General features: G+C 41.1%; 1 protein-coding gene across 5 annotated transcripts; it reads right to left on the bottom strand.

Annotated features, from left to right (window-relative positions):
• Positions 1-4,824: 4,824 nt before the first annotated feature.
• LOC111855476 (T-box transcription factor TBX15-like) lies at positions 4,825-23,697 on the bottom strand. Of its 5 annotated transcripts, none has more exons than XM_023834514.2 (8): positions 23,205-23,697; positions 16,944-17,151; positions 14,193-14,294; positions 11,654-11,825; positions 10,442-10,609; positions 9,523-9,587; positions 8,379-8,476; positions 4,825-6,736 (listed from the first exon to the last, which is right to left on the bottom strand). In XM_023834514.2, exons 1-8 carry the CDS (start codon positions 23,404-23,406, stop codon positions 5,919-5,921), a joined length of 1,833 nt encoding a protein of 610 aa, XP_023690282.1. In that variant the 5' UTR covers positions 23,407-23,697; the 3' UTR covers positions 4,825-5,918. The 5 variants fall into 5 exon arrangements, with proteins under 5 accessions (XP_023690282.1, XP_023690308.1, XP_023690289.1 ...); XM_023834540.2 differs by lacking the exon at positions 23,205-23,697 and adding an exon at positions 22,236-22,297; XM_023834521.2 differs by lacking the exon at positions 23,205-23,697 and adding an exon at positions 22,153-22,250.
• Positions 23,698-24,020: the final 323 nt, after the last annotated feature.

Genomic DNA, 24,020 nt, shown 5'->3' with positions numbered 1-24,020 from the left:
ACTCGTGAGAGAAGAGTGAGGCTTAAATCAACGATAATCTCTTAAAGAACACAACAAGATCTCGAGTATCTCCAAACCCAGCATGCACCGCTCTGCTCCCTGGCCTCTCCGAGCCTCCGGCGGAGTCGAACTTCATTGCACTTCCCCAGGCTCAACGAGTCCTCAGACAAAGCGAAAAATGTTCCCTGGCTTGCCATTCGCGCAGCCTTGACGTGGAGACCCTCGCAGTGTTTGAATTCAATGAAAAAGGTACATGATGTTTGACAGTCCAAACGATCAAATGAAATTCATTTCCCAGTAAGTCTTGTGCAACTTAAGAAAGCCCAAAGCCTCCTAATCTCCCCGGTCTTCAAAAGTCACAGTCTGGCAGGTTTTAGGGAAGAGGTTTTTCAGTATTTAGCCAAATACCAAAGAAAGCACACAGTATATAGCGCAAAAGGAAATTGATCGCAATGGTTCTAGATTGATTTAACTGTGCATAATGTTCTATGCTTGTAAAACAATATCACCAGGAAGAGGTTAGTAGAATTTTCTAGCAATATGACTAGCAGTAGACACCGGGCACAAGTGTCAGTCTCCTTGATTCAGTGTCAAGTCCATGTGACAGTCGGTGTCGGACACGTTAGCCGCAGCAGTTTTTTATTTTTAAATCTGCTTTCTGAGGCCAAAATCTACTTTTACTTGAGGAAATGGTGACAGGTACAATTAGAGGAATTCACAGAACTGTGCTTATGGTGGGATTAAGATGAAAAGGCCAGTCAGTCCGCGAGGCTTCACACAGTTCACTCTGGCTTTTGTCTACCTCTGTTGCGATGGTTTAGTTGCTGAAGCTGTTTATCAGCTCGACATCAAGACTCAGTGGTTCCTCATGGGTTTCCCATTGTGTGACAGACAACAGGCCAAACGTCAACATTCACGATTCAACATTCTTTATTTGCCTTTTGCACATCAGTATATGGGAATTCTAACTCACGCCATGCAGTCAATAACATGTAACATGTGACAGGATTAGGCAGCACAAAACAACACAAAGGCACTCGCAAAACATCACAGTAGACATATAACAAAGAGCTTCAGAGGTACTTAAAGTATTCATGGAATTAATAAGAAATAAATGGAAGATGTGGCTGAATAAAGCAGAAATATATTAAATAAATATCAAATAAATTAAAGATATGCCAGAAATAGAAAATATGCATAGTGTTGCTCTGACCAGTAAAGTGTACTGAGTATTTTTGGACGTTGGAGTATCATTGCTCTTTCCAATAAAGTGTACTGAGTACTTTTAGAGGTTGCTCTGTATTGAGTTGCTGGAGTACAGAGGGGCAGAAACTGTTCCTAAACCAGCTGGTGACTGTCCTGATGCTGTTGTATCTTTGGTAGAACCTCAGTTTGGGGAGCAGACAGTGACTGGGGTGAGCTGGGTCCTGATTCTACAATTGATGTATATGGACTCTGAGGAAGAGTAGAGCCAGTGATGTGTTGTGCATATAGCACTACTCTTTGCAATGATCCATCCATCCATCCATCCATCCATCCATCCATCTATCCATCCATCCATCCATCCATCCATCCATCCATCCAGGCAGCATAGAGCAGGAGATAGGAAACATTCTGGATGGGATGCCAGAACAATTAAAAAAAAAAAAAACATACATGACCAGTGTCTATAAGCTGGCAGGCGTTCCTCTGTGCACTGGTGTCCCTGCTGGGCCAGTTTCCTCTCTCTGTGCTTGCAGGGAATGTGTGTTGAATTAGCCGAAGGAGAACCTTCATACTTAGGGTTTCAGTGCACTGGGCCTCTTTGTAGCAATAAATCTTAAATGGCCTTCCTTCCTGTGTAGCAGTTTCGCAGAGATTACAACTAGAAGACTTATTGTTAAGGGAAAGGATACGGAATTTTAATGGGCATCTGTTGTTTTGTGCATTTCAACTTTGATCTATACAGAGATGTCAAGGGTGCATCGAATTTCTCTCTTCTGAGTTTTGTGCATATTCATGGTTTTCCACAGCTTTTAACAGACTTTTTTTTAGTTAACTCTTGGACCTGTTGGTCAGTTATTTATATTTGTCTGCTCACGCCCATCAAACTCCCTGCTAGCCATCTTGCTCTTCGCTTACTCCTTCATAAGGTGAGTAGTGCATGTAATATTATATTTCAGTCAGTAAAAACAAGATGGCTGAAACACTGAAGGCAAGCGTTAGCCTCTACCTATTGAAGGCCAAGAGTGAAGCTTTCTGACTTCTAACATGATGCTCTTGGCACATACAGTATATCCTTGGATTTACCATTGTGAATTCCCAGTGGTGACATAAAGCCCAAGCATCAAACATTAGGATTAAATTGGTGCAGTGATTCCATACTCCACATCTCCCTGCTTCCAATGTTCTTTCCATGTTCTTACCTTACAGAGGTGGGTAGTCCAGGTCCAGAGAGTAAAAGTCCAGACCAAGATTTTGTTTCAACCAACTAGTTGAGTACTCTGTGACTGAGACTCTTCATACTCAACTGAGTGGTTGAAACAAAATCTTGGTCTGGATTTTCACTCGTTGGGTCTGAATTACCCACCTCTGTTCTCTTGATTGGTGTGGGATATCTCTCACAGTTGGTGCTGTTCAGATCTCACCCGACTGGAATTGACCCAAAAAACTTCCACCATACACATCCTAGGATTATCTCCTCAGAATAAGGGCTTTACTGTATTTCTTCTGCCCAAAACCACTTTTCTGAAGGAAAACCTTGCCCAGGGGGGTTAGCCTGTACAATACTGTAGATTCTTTAGCAAAGAATTCAACTTGAGGTATATTTTATATGATGTATAATTGATTTATAGAATGCATTGTGTGCTCTATAGAGACTTTTCTAGACTATTCCAGGGGGGTATCCAGAAAAGTGCAGTTACCTGACGGGTCCTATTAGGACTGATTTAATGTCCCCTTGAGACATCCTTGCTAAGTTGTTCCTCTGTAACGAAACCATGGCGGTTAGCAGAAATCCTGGTTACGGTTGGCAGGAAGACCGAAGCCTGGGGTTCTGCTTGCTGCCTGAGACATTTTACACAGCTGGAAGGCCCTGCCAATGTAGATTTAAGCAATTGTTTGTCACAGTAAAGCATGTGTTCAGTGGGGCGATCACAGTTACTCGGTACCTCCCAAATGGGCTCCCCGTGGAAGCTTCCAGAAGGTATGTCTGTGCGACCGTTTGGTAAAACTGGTGAATCCTTAGCAGTGGTCAGTGCCTAGTAAAAATAAGATTTGTTGATGCGAACACCTGTTCCTGCAAATCAATGTCAAGAAAAACATATCGATTCCTTGGCGTTCCTTTTAACCTATTTAATATATAACCTCCCAACCCAACCCCCCACATCTGTACATCATTCCATGGCAAGCCTCCTTCTCAAGCACACGTTTCATACCATGGCTTAAAACCGGGCCTTAAAGGCAATCAGAAATGAAGGTACAAAACCTGCCCGCACCCATCCCCTCCACTCTAGGATCCTCTGTCCTCCCTAACCAATCAGCTCCACCCTCCTGGACTCAGACCTTGGTGCAGTCAATGTCGCATTCACTGGCCTGATAACCTGTCTCAGGATACACACTGGGACAGAATATCAGCTTTTTATCGTACGTGTAGCTGGGCCTGTCGTGAGGGCCGGGCCCCCAGTGTGGATACCATCTTAGCTCTCGATGAAGTATGTTGTGTTTTTTTCTGGCTCATAGCTTCTTATAACTTGTTGCCTTTCATTATATGCATTAAGTGCCTCTGTCTGCATGTTGTTGTGGATAAAAACACCTGATAAATTAATGCTAACAGCCAGTAGCTGTAAAAGCAAATCACTGCTCACTGACTTACATCTTGTCGCCATTTCCAACAGTTTACCAAATATGTGACCTGGGCGTTTTCACATATTAACATAGATAAAAAGTGACTTTTGACTACTATCAGTATATCATTTAGTCAGCGTTCCGTACAGGAAAGATGGATCACTAGATATATAACATCTTGAGATTGCTTACAGTGAACTTTTATGACAGATGATAGCGGTTGTTCTGCTGTTGTAAAACTGTTTTAAAAACTGCTCATTAAAGTTTGAGTAGCATCACTTCAACAAATCTGCTATCATGCATCAGTAACTGCATAGCAAATGCAATGTCTGTGTGGGTCAGAAACCTGAAATAAAACTCTCTTCAGATTTCCAGTGGTAGCTGAATGCAATAGAGTCCTGGAACAACCTTTGTTAATCTTTGGTTCATGAGTTCGTGTGCAAACAAAGCTGCATTTTAACTGGACTGAATGGGTGCACATTTTGTTTTGTTGAATTGCTGACATCACAATTTGATTTTTTCTTATATATCACTTTGGTATGCATTAATTTTGACAGATTAACACTTCAAAAATAATGACTCAGACTTAAAGCTTAAAAATTAAAATATGCTTTTGGCTCAAATTTTGTTAAGCCTGAATGTGTTTTTGATTAAGCTTAAATGTGTTAATCCGAATTCGGGTATGTATGACTACATTTGTGTTTTTATTTTAATGCGGTATTTTGTTTTTTAGTAAACTGTGTCCATGCAACCTGACACTTTGCAAATATGTTCTGTAATTTGGTCTGAATAGTATTTTATTATTGCACAAAACAAAGCGCAGAGGAGCCCTTGAATTTTGCAGACTTGGACCAAAATTGCTTCATAAAAATATATATTGTAGTTGTACATAACCAAGCTGCAAAGCACTTTACCATTTGCTGTAAAAGGCTTTGATTCCAAATATAATATTTTCTAAGGCCAGCTGTCATACTATCATTCACATGAAAGCAACACATGGAAAGAAAGTCAAATGTTTATTGAGCTTTTTTATGTATTTACAGCTTTAATAGGCCTTTAGATGAATATCTGCTTTTCATTTTTACTCATTTTTATGACATTCTACACATTCCTCACTGTTTCTATTTGATGAACATAACTGCATCAATTTTGGACACATAAATAAGGTTATCTACCACGCACTGAAAACACATTCAATAATCTTAATTATTCTCGATATTGTATTTCCACACAACTTCAAAACATATCGGTTTCCCTTACCTATTTTTAAAAACATCTCATCCTATTAGAATGATTAAACAAGTAATGATGAATTATCATGAGCGACCATGAATTCATCAGCGGCTCAAAGGCTCAGAACCATCGAGGGGCCCACAGGGAGAGCAGGGGCTCTGTGTTCACGTCTCTCCTCGTACAATTTTTATATACATTTATCCACAATGTGCAGCTGAAACTCACATTTCAGTCCTTTTATCCCTGTCCCCAATCCCCTCCCCATGTCACCACACAAAAACCTGCTGTGTGTTTAACACAAATCGCAGAGGTTCCAGCATATGGCCGTAACGATGGCATTGAGAAAAAAATGATGTGTTTTCATTGAGAAGTCTCTACAGTCCTGGTTGGAACTGACCAGACGTGGCAGGGAACAGTTAGCCAGGTCAGCTCTGCATATTGTTGCAGTGCAGCTTCCAGAATCTTCCACCGTGCCATTTCATGCCACTGCTTGGGCTTGAGTTCCTTGGGAGCTGCCTGCACACGAGTCACCCGCACCAGTGACCAGGGAGGAATGGGCCATGCCAAGTCCGGGAGGTAAGAAACTAACAATTAACTCCATTAGCAAAGTATATTCAGATCATTCTAAAGTAAGAAAACTCAGTTCACATTAGGTTTATATAATGCAATGAGTTTTCCGAGTTTTTTAATTTCAGTTTGTTATAAGGAAACACAAACATCTGTAAGATCGCTCACTCCTTTTTCACTAGTTCCTCTTTTCTCTGTTTAGCTACAGACCCCTTTAGAAGGAGGCAGAGAAGAAACAAACATGTGAAATATAACTAGAAGAGCACTGAAGGGCAGAAACCCAACAAATCCATTCACACCATGTGAACTGACATCTGAGACGGTTGTCCATAATGACGACTGTCACAGGTGCTGCCGCCCTGCTGGCTACCTGTGGAACTGCCGATCACATGTGCAGCATCCATGCTGTTGGGCAGATACTGGCGCTCTCCGAAAGCTCCGCCGTGGGAGGGCGGTAGAAAGCCCGCCTGGGCCGGCGTCAATTTCTCTGGGCTTGGGGCCAGCCTCGGGGAGGTAGGGAAATTGTATCCATAAAGGTTGTAGTGGCCATGGAGAGAAAAAGCATTGTATGATCCCTGCTGTGCGTGGTGCCCACTGCCGAACACGTGGGCTGAAGAGGAGGAGCCGGAGGCGGAGGTGGTGGAGGGGGTGGGTCCCGAGGCTGAGCCGCCTGCTTGCATCATGTACTGCAGCTGTGGGGCGGGGAAGGACCCCAGCTGGCCGCTGTAGGCATCCATCTTGCCACCGGCGCCACCGGGCAGGGAGGTGTGGGCGACGCCAGGCATCCCACTGGCGATCATGGAGGAAGTCCTCTGCGGCAGGAAGGTTTCCGATGGCTGGGAGGCGACTGCCCCCCCAGGCTGCAGGCGACTGTATGAGCTCTCGGCCAGGCCGCCGTAGCCCTGCAGGGCAGCGACATTACCGCGAGCGCAGGCGGGGTACTCAGGCAGCCCCAGGCCACATAGCTGGCTCTCTCGGCAGCCCATGTTGAATGTGTTGGGCGCCAGGTGGAAGGTGGGTGGGGAGCAGGACGGGGACAGCAGGTGAGAGGGGCCTGATGGGGAGGGGGTTCCTGGGCTGGAGGTGGTCGGGGAGGTGCCTGTGCTTCCCCCTGTGAAACATGAATAAACACAGCATTACATACAGCACTATGCACAGTGTGCATACACACAACACTATACACAGCATTACACACAGCACTATGCACAGCACGCCCACACAGCATTACACGCAGCACTATGCACAGCGCGCACACACAGCATTACACTGGAGTGAAGAACGAATAAAACAGAAAAACACCAACAACAAAACAGTGAAGCTCCCACATAGCCATTAATCACAGGCCACCGAAAAAACGCTGAGGCAGGAATGGAAACCAGTGAAAGGAATGACCCCCCCAAAACTAAAATATATGTTTTTTTTTTAGTTGTACAAGAGACTGTCGTTGCTGTACTAAATACACAAAGGGTTGCCGCGAATGCCAGTTGTTTGGGAATGCTGCCAGACACTAAAGGGACTAATAAAATAAATACAACCAGCAGGATTACACACAGCCTGGTTGCATTTTATAGTAAGCGTGCTGTCGTTAAACGCTTCAGATTCTGAATATTGGAAGAGACTCGTAAAAACTAAAAAATAATGTTATGACCCATGCGCTCCATGAAAATTAGTTATTTCAGAATTTTGTTTTGTTTTGATATGTGTCCGTTTAAACTGCAGCACGACGGAGGACAAAACAGTGATGAGTAAGATTTGCGGATTGTAGATTTGCGGTGCCGAACGGCCAGAGATACGATCCAGCCCGCGCGACCGATGACGGGAGGAAGCGTGACTTCATAACGCGAAACTGCGACTTTTAATTAACATTTAATTCGTCCGGAGAATCATCTGATAATAAACAGATGTCGCAACGTGGTAAGAATGTGCTTTTTGTGGAAATGGGAACAAGGAGTCCACACTCTATTTTATTACTCCCAGAAATAATTTAAAGTTATAAATTACTGAAATAGTAAAAAAAAAAAAAAAAAACATGGCGGGTTCCAGCATAACGCGATCCTTGGGGAGGGATCCTCCTCAGGTAATTCAGTGCCCTTAACGAAGGACGGCGCCGCGCACAAATGCAGTTTGAATGTGGGGTTTGCCAGCATGCCTTTGCGCATGGAAATAAAAAGTAGGTATTTATGCACATGTGGAACGATCCTACATATGCAAGCCTTACATGAGCGCATCCAGATCCAGCACGTCAGATTTCTGGACAAAATAATGACAGCTGTGAGAATCAGTCATAGAATCTTTTATAAATGGGCCTTTGACTGGAGCTCAGCGTGTTGATAAAAAAGCTTACTCAAAATTTGCAATATTGGTAATGAAGTAATGCATGATTGTCCTGGCACAAGGCTCAATATGACTTAGTTAAGAGCACAGGGTAAAATCTGTCCCTACATTGGCAGGGATGCACAGGGTGATGTCATGGTTTGTTAGTCCATGTCTGGGACATGGGTGTTGCGGACAGAATCTTCCCTGGCTATATTTGTGTGAGTATACTTAAGATTATACCGCTTGTGCACATTTTGCTGGAGGTTAATTAACTTTTAATCAGCTTTGATGAGTTTGATAGGAAGCAGATGTCATTTTGGACAAGGAGTTAGAGTAAAGTCATTGCGGCCCACGGGAGAGAGCTGAGATTGTTACAATACAGCTGTCAAAATGGCAGCCAGCTCTGCTCGCCGAGAGCTCAGTCCCACGCCAAGCACCTTGCTGTTTCTGCATGTTGGTGAAGTCCTCAAATGTCAGCGTTCGCACTGGAGGTCTCCAGAAGGCGTAGGTCTCCATGATGGCCTCCAAGCCAGTCCTGCAGTTACGGGGGAAGAGAAGGCTTAGAGTGGCGGAGGCTGAGCCCTGTTTGAAAAACTGCGGTGTTTTCAAAGAGCTCCATCTTCTTTTGCAATCCAGTTGTCTTTCCCTGTGATTATATTTCCCTGCACTCTCAAACAAAGGAGTGTGTGTGTGTATGTGTGTGGGTGGGTCCTCACAAAGTGATATAAACATGTTATTTTTACATTATGGGGACCATATTTTCAGTCCTCACAACAGGAAACTCGGTATAAAAAGTTGTAACTGCAATTGAAGCTAAAAATGCCAAAAATCTTGTATTTTGTTTGGTGACTTACGGTTAAGGTTAGGGCTGGGTAGGGGTTAAGGTTGTGATTGTTGGGATTTGGGTTTTTCCCCATAGAAATTAATGGAAAGTCCTAACAATGATATTAATAGAAATGTGTGTGTGTTTGTTTTAAGAGAGAGGCAAAGCAATCATCTATGAAAGAATGACAGTTAGGATTGCTCTGTTTCCATAACAACCAAGAAAATCTATTACTGGGACATAAAATTCTTGTAAATTTCCATGCACAGAATTTGCCTGACAAGTTGATATGAAACACATAACATAATAGTTAACAAAGCGTCGCTAAATGGGAGTTTTATGCTACAGTAAAATATAAAAGAAGAGAAGCAGCGCTGTCTTTTCAGTCCTGCATTTGTCATAAGATTCCACTTATAAAAACAGACCACGTGTGTGTGGATGCGAGACTACACTCTGCTTTCATTGTGAGCCTCGCTGCAGTGAAATCTGAATGAGAGTGCATAAATCAGGAGCTCTATTGTTTGAGAAATGAGGGAAAGATGTGTCAGATAGTGGCTGTAATGAGCCCCAGATGGCCCTACGCTCATATGCTGTGAGCACACTTCCCCGTCTCCCGGTTACACCATCAGTCAGAATCCGATCTCAGACGGGGCCAGGGCTGGGGGCGGGGTACCTCCCTGCTGGCCTCGGGCTCTTGAACCCCCAAACAAACGTATAAAACAAGCACATGTTGCCTTTTGTTTACTCTGTTCCCTTACCTGTTCCTTCCAGAATCTCGGAATCCTTTCGCGAATGGATTCCGGTCAATTTTTAGTCGGGTGATCTGTGAAATGTCAGAAAACAGAACCGTCAGAAAACTAGCGGTTTACGCTGTCTGGACACCTGTTTGCTGCAGCACACCAGCTGAACGTCGCTGTCTGTGGCCACTGAAAGGTTGGGAATCATTGCTGTAGGCCAAGGTGACAACGGCAGGCACAAACGAAGCGGAGTTCAGCCTTGCTTCCACACACAGACCGTCGCACACGCCGCACCATGCATACTCTCAAATAGCTGAGACATTTCATATCTAAACAACTATTCTGGCATCTCAGAAGTAACAACTGCATTTTTAATTAATCTGAAGAGACGTTCCCAGCAGGAAAGTCTCACCTGAAGACCTACAGTGTTGTTTCACCTGAAGTATCTGTACAGATTCCTACAACAGCCAGTGAAAGGAAATGAAGCTTTAGACTAGATATTTTTTTTTAGTTTTGTTGCATGTAGTGAGGAAAACCAGTGTCTCCAAATTGCTGATAGAGTATGACAGTATTTGTGAGTGTGTGTGTATCTGCCCAGTGATGGACTGGCTCCCCAGCCCTATGCCCTGTGCGACCTGGGATAGGCTCCAGGCCCCCCCACATGACCTCGACCAGGATAAATGATTTTAAGATGGATGGATGGATAATTTAGCAAAAGGGCTATAAATCACTGTTTTCTGCACCTGTAACAGACCATGCTTTGTGTCTATCCCTGGCATCCATAGCGAGTGTGTATTGCACCCAAGATAACCACCCCAGCCAAATCTCCAGCAGCCTGTGGGTCTTTTTAAAGCTGCTTTTTTTATCTATCCGACATATTCAGAGTGCCTGCCTGCAGTGTCCCAGCGAAGGGCTTGGGGCACAGTTGTGCTACACTCACCTGCTGGTTCTGGTAGGCAGTGACAGTCGTGAACACGGTTTCGGGAAAGGTGAAGGTCTTCACCCCCTCGCCGCTGGGGATGGATTTGGTGGAGGACAGGTTGCTGCTGAAGTCCTTTCGGATCACGTGCACCCGTGGCTGGTATTTGTGCATCGAGTGTAGGATGATCTGGAAGCAGAGGGACCGTTGGCGAGTCACAAAAGGCTGACAGCGTCCCAACAAGGGCATGCGTACACCGCCAGTGTGAACTGACACCCCAAGTCAGGGGCAGCCAGTCTTATCCAGAACGGGCTGCTGTGTATGTGGGTTTGCATTGCAACTCCCTAATTAGATGACTAATTAGAGGACTGATTGGTTGAAGGGTCCTCACACCTGGGTTTGAACAGCCGACCTAAAGGTTACCCCAAAGACCTGCAGACACACCGGCCCTTTGTGGATAAGATTGCCCACAACTTTTGTGCATTTCCAGTGTCCAAAAATTAAAGAGAAAACAACATTTTCAGAAATTGGAGCGACGTGGAGAATGTGTCCTGCTCTGGCTGTAACCAGAATAGCAATTTATGCCTTAATTTCCACATTCTGTCATACTATGGTATATTGCTGACATCTGGTTTTCATGCAAATCCTTTTCCTTAATATATGTTCTTAATTGATTAATTGTTCAATTCACATTTACTTTTCATATAGTTTTTTTTTTTTAGAACCAAAAAGTCTGAAGATTACAGCTCTTTCTTCCCTGTGCCTGATTCACTGAACAAACTAAACTTTACTTTTGTGATTTCATATAAATGATGAACACGGAGGTTCTGAAACACCTGCTGCAATTTACTGTCCTTGATATACCTTTGTGGTTAATTATGCAGCACTCACTTTCTGATCAGCAAAGCTACGGTCCCCTCAGTGCTTAACTGCTGTTGCCCAAATTATCTCCGTTTTTGTTGGACAGATATTTGTTCATGCCTGATATTGTTCATGTACATTTTAATATCCACAAAGACTCTGGGTTATGTTGGAATGACAAGCTAAATGGTCGTGAAACCAAAGTGAAAGCTCTGTGTTAAAGTGAAACACACACTTTCTACTGGGAGCCATAAAAAGGTATATGTGAAGATTGAAATGTAAAGATGGTGATATAAAGATAGAGATGTACAGACTGAGAGGTAAAGATGGAGGAGTAAAGATGGAGATGTGAATATGGCATGGCCCACTCACATGGCCTTGATCGTCCAGCTCATTGTTGGTCAGCTTTAGCTTGTCGAAGCTAACCACCTGCCTCATCCAGGTGTCCCCGGAGGCCAGCGAGTCCGGGTGGATGTAGACGCGGGGGGGCACGGGGGAGTCGGCGTTTCCTGCCACCATCCACTTGGAGCTGTGGTAGACATACCTGGAGGATGGGGGTGGGGGCCGCAGAGAGACACAGATTAGCTAAGGATACAGAGCCTGAATCGCAGCGGGAACTGTGACAGGGTGCCTGGGTGTTCGAATTAGGGAGCTGCACAGGAATGGGGAAAGTGGTAATAACGCAGATATCCTCGGTAATCCACGGGAAGGGGGGGGGAATGAAAATTCCCATGGTAACACCAGGAGTGGACATGGACGTTACGGCGTTCCCACAGGGATAGTAATACAGGCAGTCCCCGAGTTAAGAACGTCCGACTTACACAAAACTCATACCTACGAATGGACTGTCATAAAATGTTACGTTAAAATTTTTAAATACAATGGTTTGTAATTATGAATGCACATCCTTGTGACGCTCATGTAAATGTTGTGCAGCTTCAGTGGTTCGTCAGCTCAAGGTATAGTACAGTATGGTAAATATATAATATATACTAAGACAAACATTTAACTAACTGACTATATAAGCACCGTTTGTACCTGTTCTGACTTACCTACAAATTCGACTTAAAGACAGAGTTAGGGAATGGATCTCGTTCATAACTGGGAGACCACCTGTAAAATTCATGGTGACATTCCGGTAATGGTAATGACATTGATTGCAAATGCATATTCTTATGTATGCCATATTAATTATGAATCCTTTTGTGCGGTTAAATTATCCGTTCTCACCTCAGCACTACCTGGTGGCTGTGCCAAGTGTGGAACTTAATAATTAAGATATTTAAAGGCAAATATGGATATGTTTAATTTTACACTGTACTGATGGTGCATGCTGGGATGGAGGGGGCATGGTTTAGATGTTCACGGGGACGGACAGGGATGGGGGCAGATATCATCCCCGTGCAGCTCTCTAGTTCTAATTCTTATTTTGGCTGGGAGGGGGGGGGGTGTCATTTTTAATTACTCACATTAGCTGTATGTTAGCTACACAACAAACTACAGCAGTAATCTATATCCAACCCCTCCAAAAACAAAGCATTCCTTCTGAGGACTGTAAGACATGAACTATGGATCCCCCCCCCCACCAATCACTCCCACACCCCCTTGGCAGCTGTTTGACTTTAGTTCTGGCCGTGCGAGCAGTTGAAAGCGCTTAGCTCTAACGCCTTTTCCACCGAGCCACCACCGAGGGATAAAACACGGACAGACGGCCGTGTTTGGTCTCTTTGTTGCTGTTCATGTGAATTAAATGCCCACCTCCCAAGAGGAGGCATGAAACGTCTCTAATTTCCTGCTCGGAGAGGTGTTTGGGGTTATGCTCTGTGTAGCAGGGAGAGACAAGTGAAACCTTAGCTTGAAACTTTGATGGAAATCTGATTAGTTTCCTTTCATCCACCATAAGTTTGCCATCTGGCACAAACAGTGGAGATCGTACTTTTACATTACAGCCACTCGGTGCGATACGATCAGGCTTCACGCGACGCCCTGTCCGGTCCACTTCTTAAATAAGCAACTGACAGAGAGATAAAACTCTAAGAAACACACACACACACACACACACACACACACAGTCCATGTACTTTATCTTTATGGGGTCTCTCCATTAATTTCAATGGGCATAAACCATAATCCCAACAATGACGACCTTAACCCCTACCCAGCCCTAACCTTAACCATAAGTAGCTTAGCAAAATATAGTAGTTATGGCATTTTTAGTTCTTTAATTGCCTTCACAGAATTTTATGAAATTGAGGTTATCCTTGTGGGGACCAAAAAATGTCCCCACAAATAAAAAGTTACAGGGTTTTATCACATTGTGAGGAAATTTGTTCTCCACAATGTAATAACTACAAACGCGCACACACACACACACACAAAAGTGCACGTGTATGAGCACACATTCATGCAGACTGATGACCTAGACAGACATCAGACTGGATTGCTGCATGGAAAATGTAAAAATTCTGATACTGCTGAACATGTTAAATGTTTACTCTCCAATATTTACTTCTAAATTTCTGTACAGTGTTTAGATCGATAACAAATAAAATGTGGTATATACCATGTCACCTGGAATGGTTTATGAAAATTGAATAAGTGTCATTTAGTGCAGATACTTATTATAGTAAACATGAGAAAAAAACTTTATTATAGAAAAAAACAATATTTCCCTCAAAAATTTTGGAGATTAAAAGCAGGTTCAAAAATCTGTTTAGTGGGAAATCCAGACAGAATATTCAGCCTCATATCTGTTGGATCAGTGAAACAAATTAAAAAAAGCTTCAGGACATAAACCATCTAAGGTACCATAGCAAACTGACACAACTGGATTCACAGTGAGGACTGCTGGTCGTCAGATTTCTGTCGCCGCTACCCTGTGACCTGTGCTGTCATAAGCTCCGTTCCCCACCTGTATCTCTTGTTGTCCACTGGAACAATATCCATTGCGACGTAGTACTGCTGACGGGGATCCAGGCCGGAAATCTTCACCCTCATGGCCGGAAACATCCTCCTGAATATTTTTAGGAAAAGCCAGTTACTGGAAAAGATTTCCTTTTCAAAAAAAAAAAAATAGATGCAAATGCATGCAAACCCAGCCTGATGAATTAGCATTTTAACTGTAACAAAAAAGGTCCTCTAATTAAAAGCTCCTCCATGTTTTGTCTTGTGTGATAATTGCTACCAAATGGCTGCTTTTTTCCCAAAACTTATTTGCGACAGAGCTGCTCCTTCCGTAGATCAGTGAGTCTGTAGCGGGAACGAGGCAGTGCAATCACAAGACATAGTGTCTCTCTTTGGGATCTGTACTCTATTACGATGTTGAATTCAAAACAATTAAACATGTATAAACCTCTATTTAGCTATTTCTAAAAGTATTGCTCAATAAAATCCCTGTAAAATCTGATTTTGCCCCTTTTATCAGCGTGAAAGAGGGACTCATACTTCTTATAATCTTGATTCTGTTGACATTTAATGTATGACAGATTTTTATCAGCGAACAAGGTCTGAAATAAGAAAAGGAAAGGTTCTGGGACATCTGGAATAACACTGGATACCCATCAGCTATTCCAGGCTTTGTCAGTCTGGAGCTAAACAATGCCCAGGAATTTCAAAAATTTTCTGCAAATTTATGGATAAAAGTTAGGAACTCATGCTTATTAAAATGTACAGAATCCGGAGTGTTTTATGACACATTCTCATTTCATTTTGCTTTAAAATATTTCAGTATCATAAATCTCACCTTGAAAATGAAAAGAGAGGGAGAATTTAATGGTTACTGAATATTTACAGACCCATTGTTAGCAGACATAAAATATAGACAGCCTACCAAAATAACCTTTCATATACAATGATCGGGGTAACATAAATTTCAAAGGGCAGTGGTCGGCATAAATTCCATTCATGAAATTCAATTATTCATGAAATAAGGAGTATCGATTTCAGCCGCATGTTATATATGGCATAAGTTATGGTAGGATGATCAGCGGTGTCTGATAAACGTGCATAAGGCATATAATTGAAAACATGAATATTTATAACATAAGTATGCTTCTTAAAATAAGTTTTAATGGGCTACCAACCATATATATATATACATATATATGTATGTGTGTGTGTGTGTGTATATATACAATTTAGATGCATAAACTAAGACTAACTAAAATATATACAATCTTTATTGTTCATAAGAAGTTCATATAAAAATGTTTTATTTAAATGTCTGAACAAAATCGAATATATCTACCGGCTAAATGAAAGAAGGAGATGTGTTATTAATGAGGAGTGTTTATGATTATAGTAACATTTATATTTAATTTGATAGTCATTAGTCAAATTATATTTAATTTGATAGGCATTAATCAAAAAATGCTTAACCTACATGTAGTTTTTCCATGTAACACGAATGCTTTGGATATTGCAAAATTCATTTAAATATTGTCACTTTGTTAAAATTTACTGAGGATCATATGGATTACTAAATTCATTATACCACCAATATAAAAAATATGTCTGAAATAACTGTATATATAACACTGCATTGGAAAGATGAAAAAGAATTAAAATATATAATAACAATAGAATAAATTAAAAACATATATAGAATAAAAAATATGCTCTTATTAGCATCAAAATAGTAGCATTATGCCAACAGCTATTACCTATAAAAAAGTAGCGTCATGTATTTCTAAACTGTTTACCGTAAACTATTAATAAAACCAATCTTTATTTGTATATAAATGAAACTACGCATGTAGAGGTTTTTTACCCAATACTATTCAGTCATTTTATTTGATAACGTGTTTTCAGATTGTATTTTTTTTTATCTGCCATATATCAGTTTTAATGACACAGAAAAACTGCAAGGGCTGTTATGCATGGAAACAATTCTAACATCTGTTTGAGAGTAAAATCATACATTTAAAGGGATATATCCGGCTCTCCTACCTTGAGGTGGACCGATTCTGTAAGTCAAATTACCTGCTCTAGTCATAGAAAATAAGGAAAATTACCCCTCCCACAAAAAGTATATTTCAATTGAACCAGCTCCAACCTTAAACCCCATACTGACTGATATTACCAACAGCACACAGAACATTGCAGCCCAGTACAAACCCAGTTTGGTCTGTTCCTGCACAGTGCTGGTCAAACGTCCAGAGTTCTTACCCCCATGTGCTTTGAATAAGAGACCCTGCACCACAACCAGTGGAGGGGCGTTTTCTGACAAAAATTAATGATCAGATGTGCCCCTGTAGCCACACAAACACTCTCTAGTTCTTATATTCTGCCCGCTGTGACCCAGGGACATGCTTTCAATAGAAAGGGAAAATTATTATCGTTTGCTGAATTTTACTGAGAAACTTTAAAACACCATATGTGCACATGGATATTTGCATATGTCACATTACACGTGATCACACACACACACACAGACACACACACGCACACACACATATATATATATATAGAATTACAGTTTATAATGATCACAGATTAACCTGATTGTATTGTAGATTTATTAATTTAGATGTGATGCATGAATCAATTTGAAGGAGGCAAGAGCATTTAAACTTGGGGTTTTTATTATTTATAATTTTATTATTTATTTAATATTTAGCTTCAGCGTGGTGAGATTTTCCTCGGGTCTTGTGCTGGGTGTTACCTGCCCGCTTTGGTAATGATCATCTCCGTGCCGATGTCGTGGAAGCGCTTCCAGAGGTCGGCACACTGCAGCTCTACCTGGACCTCTTCCATGGAGGAGGGTGGCGAGGCATCGCGGGCCGCGGGGCCCAGGTCCGATGGAGAGCCGAACGAGCACGACATCCCGTCTGCCAGGCCCTCGCAGTCTGAGCCGGGACTGGCTTCTGAATCTGTCCGGGCCGGAGGGAAGAAGGTTCAGACGAGGCCCAACACAGGCGCCGAATTAATCGATTCTGCTGCCCAGTATCCTGCTTTCATCTTAAACGGAATCATCTGCTGCCGCAATGTGTAGCTACGCGACCGTTTCAAACCACGTGACGGTTTGGTGGATGTGGCGCGTTAGGCCATGTTTCCAAGTTAGAGTAGATTTAGCTAATGTGACCCTTGGGGAAGGACAGAGATCCAAATACACAAATTCCTGGAGGGAATAGCTAAGGTCAACCCTAATGACTACTGTAATATTAGCAGTGATTCATAAACACCAGGCCATGAATGAAAACTCACTGGGCAAGAGTCCGGCCAGAACAAAGCAGGCAATTCTTCACACAGAGGATGATGGGGGATTGATATAAGATTCCTAGAACCGCAGTGGACGCAGCATCAATAAGTCTGCCAACACCTACATATTATATACCCAGAGTAGCAGGACGCGCTGGCAGACTGCCTATTGTTTAAGACGCTCCTTATGTTCAGTTGTTCTTAAACCCAGTTCCAGAAATATAGTTAGGAATTTTATTTCATTTACATTGACTATATTGAGGCTCTAAGATGATCCTAAGGTAAGTGCCACTTGACGGGACCAGAAAACGCCGTATGGCTACTCTACATCCCAGTAATCTTCATCATTGATAAATATTTGTTTTGCCATGCAGTCCTGATCGTCTGCAATTATCACGTCACATTGCTTTAGTTAAGCCATAACTGTGTGACATGTAGCCCCAGATCCCGCAGATCATCTACTAAAATAAATATTTTGAAAACCCAACAGCAAACATGGAACTCTTTAGTGATGCTTGTTTGACGCAGTCCTTTTCAGCAAAAGGGATAACCTTTCTTAAATGCTTAGAGAAAGATATTACAAAGACATATGATGCCACGTGTAATTTCAGCTCCAGTGGGTTCCCAGTATTTACTGACATTTTGCTTTAATGTATTTGAGTGAGGGGTGGGGGGGTTAATAACATTTAAATACAGAGCTGGCCTATTGATAATGCATTTGCTACCAAATGAAAATGGAAATGAATTGGCTACCAAACCCTAGGAGCTGCGTCTACGTTGCCGATAATCATTACGATGTGAATGAAAGTCAGCTGACAAAGATGGCAGATTTCGGGTATGCCTGTCAATGGCAGAATTCAGTGCTGCAGGTGCACCCAACTCTGCCAAGCTGTACCAAAACTCAGAAGTGTGGAGAGGTTCTCCATCACAATATGTTAAGTATTGGGAGACCGTCACAGAGTCTAAAGGTGATGATACACAGGACAACTTCTTGAGCAATGTTGCTAGGCAGTTACCAACCAGATGAGACAAAGGGCAACTCATCTGGATCCGGATGATCGCGAAAAGTCGCTCACCACTAATCAAAGTTTTTCAAATAGAAATTTGTGGCCCAATGTCAAAGAAAAAGCACCCAAGCAATATCTGTCAGCAACATTGCCCAGCAACATTGCTCAAAAGGTTGCCCTATGTATCATCATCCAAACACAGGGGTGTCAAGCTCCAGTCCTGAAGGGCCAGAGTCCTGCACATTTTTGGGTTTCCCCTCATTAAACACACCTGATTCAATTCCTTGTGCTAATTACCATACAGCACTTGAGCTGTATCATTTGTGGTGGAACAGGGGAAGAACTAAGCTACACAGGGGTCCAGCGCCCCAGGACTGGAATTTGACACCCCTGCTCTAAGACATAAGAATCCTTCAGAGAAGGACCTCTAATTAAGGTCAGATCTATGTCCCTTAGATACTCCAGGTCCTTACAGTTCTGGTTCAATGTTTATACCAATTACATTTTGATTCACTTTAAACTCTGCCTCCAAACTCTGGCTCTGTCATTATTCCGTGTCAGGGTGAGTGACGTCATTAGTACTTCGAGAGGTCGTAAAACCTTTCCTGCGTTTCTCCAGCCAGAAAACACAAGACTCAGACGGGTATTTCCCGGGTAACGGATTAATTGAGGAATATAACAGGTGCCCATGCTTATGCAATCTTTCATCAAAACATCAACCATGAACCTGAAATGATTCAAATAATTACACCGATCACAAGTGCCAGTATTAACATATTACGTTCGCCGTTTGCGAATATTTGGTGACGTAACGAGCGGGCGAATCAACAACGTATTTTTTTTAACTTTGTAGTACTGTGAAATAACACATTTATTGTATCGTTTTTAAAAAATGGGTTATAGAGACGGACGCAAAAAATAGCCTGTGCACGTTGACAGAATCAAGCACGGTTACAGAGTGACTAATGCATAGACCGAGATATATTTGGTGGACAGATAAAATAATTCGTGAAAGTTTCTATAAATTCTGGTGCAAAATAATCCTGGAAAATTCACAGAAAATGCTCACTCTATGTTGAAAAATAACTGCATGGTCTTCAGACAGGGCTGGGCCGAGGCTGTAAAATGTCGGTATATATGCTGGCACGGGCGTGTGGGTGATTATTTATTTGGAGAGAAAAAAAGTCAACAAAAACCAGCTACACAAGGATGCCAGATATGAGGGTCTACATACAGTAACGTGAATAAAAAAGGGCAAAACTGTGACTCGTTACCGTTGTTAATTGTTAATGCTGTGAGCAGAGGCATCAACCTTCACGTTGCAAATACTTGTTGGTTTATAACTAGCGATAGCTAACCAAACAAATTGTAACTCTAATACTGTACTCCCTTGTATATCAGTGAAAATGCTTTTCAGCATAGGAAATCATTTTTCACATTTATTAAAAGCATCATATGTTTGTTCAGAGCTACATCTTTTTTAAATTGTGCAGTCTGACTACCAGCACGAGACGCATCCTACAGGAAACAATTTATACTGAACCTAATCGTGCGTCATCCAAGATTATGTATATTTTACATGCCTGTTAGATATAGAAATTTTAATAAGCCTAACTTCAGAGCAGAACCGACATAAATGGATAGTATTGCTTTGCCCACATTTTCCGTTTGTTAAAAAACGCAGGCAAAATTATTGTCGTAGACGCGGATAACTGGAGATACTGCCATAAGAGCCATGTACAATTACATATTAAATCAGTTTTTCTTTTAAGGTGAGCGTTATTGAGCGTTACTAAACGTCCCAAAAGCCAAAAACATTTTTTCGTAAAGAAATCCACTTGACTGATATTTCATTGATTTTAATTTAATTCAGATCTACATTTTTCTCTGGGACATGCATTTCATTATGTGTGTCGTATGTGAGTTTGAAGTTGCACATCAAAGAACAAATCGCTGCGTAAAGACGAAAACTAGAGAGCGCCGAATGACCACACGGTCGTGCTGTTTTCAATTGATTTCCACGAACGCAGAGCATCATAAACGTTCGCTGGGCAAAAAAAATCTGGAAACCCACATTCAAAAGATAGCCTTTCCAAAAGACTTCCTTCCTAAACTTGAATACCCTAGCCTTTTCAATCAGTCCCAAGTTTAGAAACATCTGGCCTACGCGTAATTAATGCTCAAATAGCGTGTCGACTTCTGCATATATATATATATATATATATATATATATATATATATATATATATATATATATATATATATATAGACGAGCACCTCGACGAGAAACAGGCCACGTGATACTCTGAAGTTAAACTGATTCAAATCAAATATTTTTTCGTCCACATGGTAACTACTATCTGTATTTCTATTTATAACGTTGTTCAAACCCTGTTTGAAACACCAGAAGCCTTTTTATGATTATACCTAATACCTACAATATCTGCTGATACAGTGGTCATTTGCAATCGGAAAATTAAGAGATTATTTGAAAAACTTATGTTCTCAGTAAATACAATGTTATCATAATAAATCGTGGGGTTAGGTGTGGTGAGGGTGGGGTATTCGGGGATTACCATTTGTGGTGGGTAAGTAATCCACAATGAAACAAAACTCATCACTATCACAGGCAAATACAATATGAAACGCCTTTTGAAGAGAGTTTAAAATATTGCGGAACTATGAATCTAAAATCATGTATCAGATAGAATGGGTCGTTTTCTCACTGCAAATTATGTACGTGTGGGAGAAGTGACGAATGAGCATGTTCTAGCGGATATGTTTTACCGAATTGTGTTGCCTTTTGTGGCTCATTTATCGGACCCATGACCCAGGTTATTTACCAAGCCGTTTTATTCCTGATCTGCTGATTTTTGCATAAGTATATGGCATGGAAATTACTGTTGAATACGTCGAATCTCTTTTACAATAAGTCAAAAATAAAATATCAAATATTTTGTTCACCTAAATTGCTTCAGTTTCAACTGAAGCCCTTTTTAAATCGACGGTGGCGTTCTACTATGTTACATGGGTATAAACCTTTATAGGCGGGCACAAAAATAAACAAATAAACATTAAATGGAAAAAAATAACAAAGAGAAGATCATTATTATTCAAAATATGACTGTCCATTTAAATTTAAAGCGAGCCAGGAACATAAATTAATAATTTAAATATAAAATGCATGTCTTTATAAACGATGTATTGTCAGGCCTAGAAAATACTTCACTACCAATGCAATTGATTAGCCTAACATTTTACTAACTGCTATTATTTCAAGAAGTGATGCCCACGAATAATCGTAAAACATTCAAACTCACCATAAAGTTAAAATATATGACCATTTGTTTAGACAGTAAACATGCAACACAGATTTACGTGAAATAGTTATATGAATATTCAATTATGAAACTTTGCTCAAGTATTTTACGAAGTGCAATTCTGTCAATTAAGCCAAATTAAACATATATAATAAAACTATGATATTTACCAACAAATCTAAATCATTTGATTTGTTTCCAGCTCCAGTACCAGTGTTTTCATAATGAAATTTTGAATAAACAAATATACACGCCTATGTTATAGATTTGAACTTTGAAAAATTGAAGAACAAATTTCCAAAACTCAAACAATTCTTGTAGCTGTTGAGCTAAGACCGCCAATGACCTAAAGGCATCATATTTTAGAGTATTGGGAACCAAACCACTCAGTCCTCATGTGATCCAACGAAGAACATTAGTTAAATTCACCAAGGACACAGGAATCTCGGCAATATATCCCGTGGAGTTTTGGAGAATCGCTCTTCCGTTTATCATAGATTCGCTCTGCTATTTTTTAAATTGAATGTTGGAGCGGGTATCCATGCATTCCATTTCAAATATAAATATTTTAATTATTTAAATACTGGAATGATAACTGGCAATCCAGTATTATTTGGCCAGAACGATTACTGATTTTTTCAGCAACCGGAAGTATGTTTCATTTACATTTACATATTAAGCAGACGCTTTGTCAAAATGCGACCTGTAGGTAAAGTAAATGACACTTTCCGTTACAGAAATTTCGGCCACTGATGGATGCCCACATCAGGACGCTCGATACTGCAAGCACTTCTTTGTTTAGTATCAAAAGATTGTTTAAACATCACAAAATTAAATTTCACAGATGAATATGTGTATATTTGAAATGGAGAATAGATTAATACACAGTGATTTGACAAATGTTTGACAAATAGTTTCTCTGTCACGAAAGCAATGGTTTTTTATTTACGTCAAAAATTCAGCTCAAAACTCATTACTCTGCATAAAAAAGACAATTGTTTACGTTATTATTTATAAAAGACAGCTAACCCATATTGTTTAATAGTCAGAAGTCAGACTGGTTTAACACTAATCACTTGACGGGCCTCCAATAATTCTGCTCTAAATCATGCTTGTAGGCCTCAAGAAGTTTTATTGGGTTGATTTTTGGAGGTTAAATATAGTCTACCTTTTAATGATTAAAATGCTATCAGTTATGAAATAACATATTGTGATTGATTTAGATGCTTAATATGACTCAAAATACTTTCTAAAATCAGGTAAATAATATATATATATATATATATATATATATATATATGATGTCTTATTATGATATATGCATGGTAACCAAGTTAACTTCCGTTCGCGGTAACTGCAACTGTAACCCTGACTCTGGGACGTTCAAAGAGCACTAACCGGGGTCCATGTCCAGAGATTGTGTCGAATGGTCGCCGTCCCCCAAATGCCCGTTGGTCGCAATGTTTTCGATGGACAACTGGAGCTCTTTCTCCTCCCAGCCACGGAGTTTTCTTTTCTTGTTTGTCCCAATCAGTGATTCTACCGAGAAGGCGTGCGCTCTGGAGCTCAGAGCGGCGGCAGATCGCCTTCGCTCACTCATCTCTGTCACAGCAAATCCAGCAAGCAGCAAAACACTTTCCAGAAGGCTAATATGCACAGCAATGATGTTTAAACGTCCGAAAAGCAAGAACACTTTCCAAAAAGCAAAGTAATCCAAGAAACAATGGCTAACGAAAGTTGACTATATTAAAATTCCCCGGTGGAGGGGCTGCCATTCTTCAGCTATCTTGATCCAGCCCAAGAGGAATTTTGTTTTGACGGTACCTTTTTGCCTTTCGAGCCCTTCTTATGTGTCCAGTCTTATTCTTATCCTCGTTCACTCTCTGTCCGACTGGTACGCACTCAAGGAGAAGTTGTCACTCTCGAAGCGCTAAGGGCAACCTTCTCGTCGCCTGTCAAAGCGTGCGCGTCCAATAAGAAACTTGCAATGAGAGGGAACCAAAATATGTTGGCCAATGGCATAAGAGGGAAAACTTCTAATGAAGAGAAGTTTTACCCCGCAACTTGCAGTGAACTAAATGAATCAGGCTGGAGGATCATATTATAATGATTTTATTTTATTATTATTATTTTTTTTTAACTATTGTTGTTGTTACTGTTATTATGTTTACATATTACCACCTGGCATTCGCTGGCAGCAATGCGTTTAGTATT

Source organism: Paramormyrops kingsleyae, chromosome 1, assembly GCF_048594095.1.
Source record: "Paramormyrops kingsleyae isolate MSU_618 chromosome 1, PKINGS_0.4, whole genome shotgun sequence".
NCBI lineage: Eukaryota > Metazoa > Chordata > Actinopteri > Osteoglossiformes > Mormyridae > Paramormyrops > Paramormyrops kingsleyae.
The sequence above is the reverse complement of the archived record's forward strand: the minus strand, read 5'-3'. Positions and strand labels throughout refer to the sequence as shown.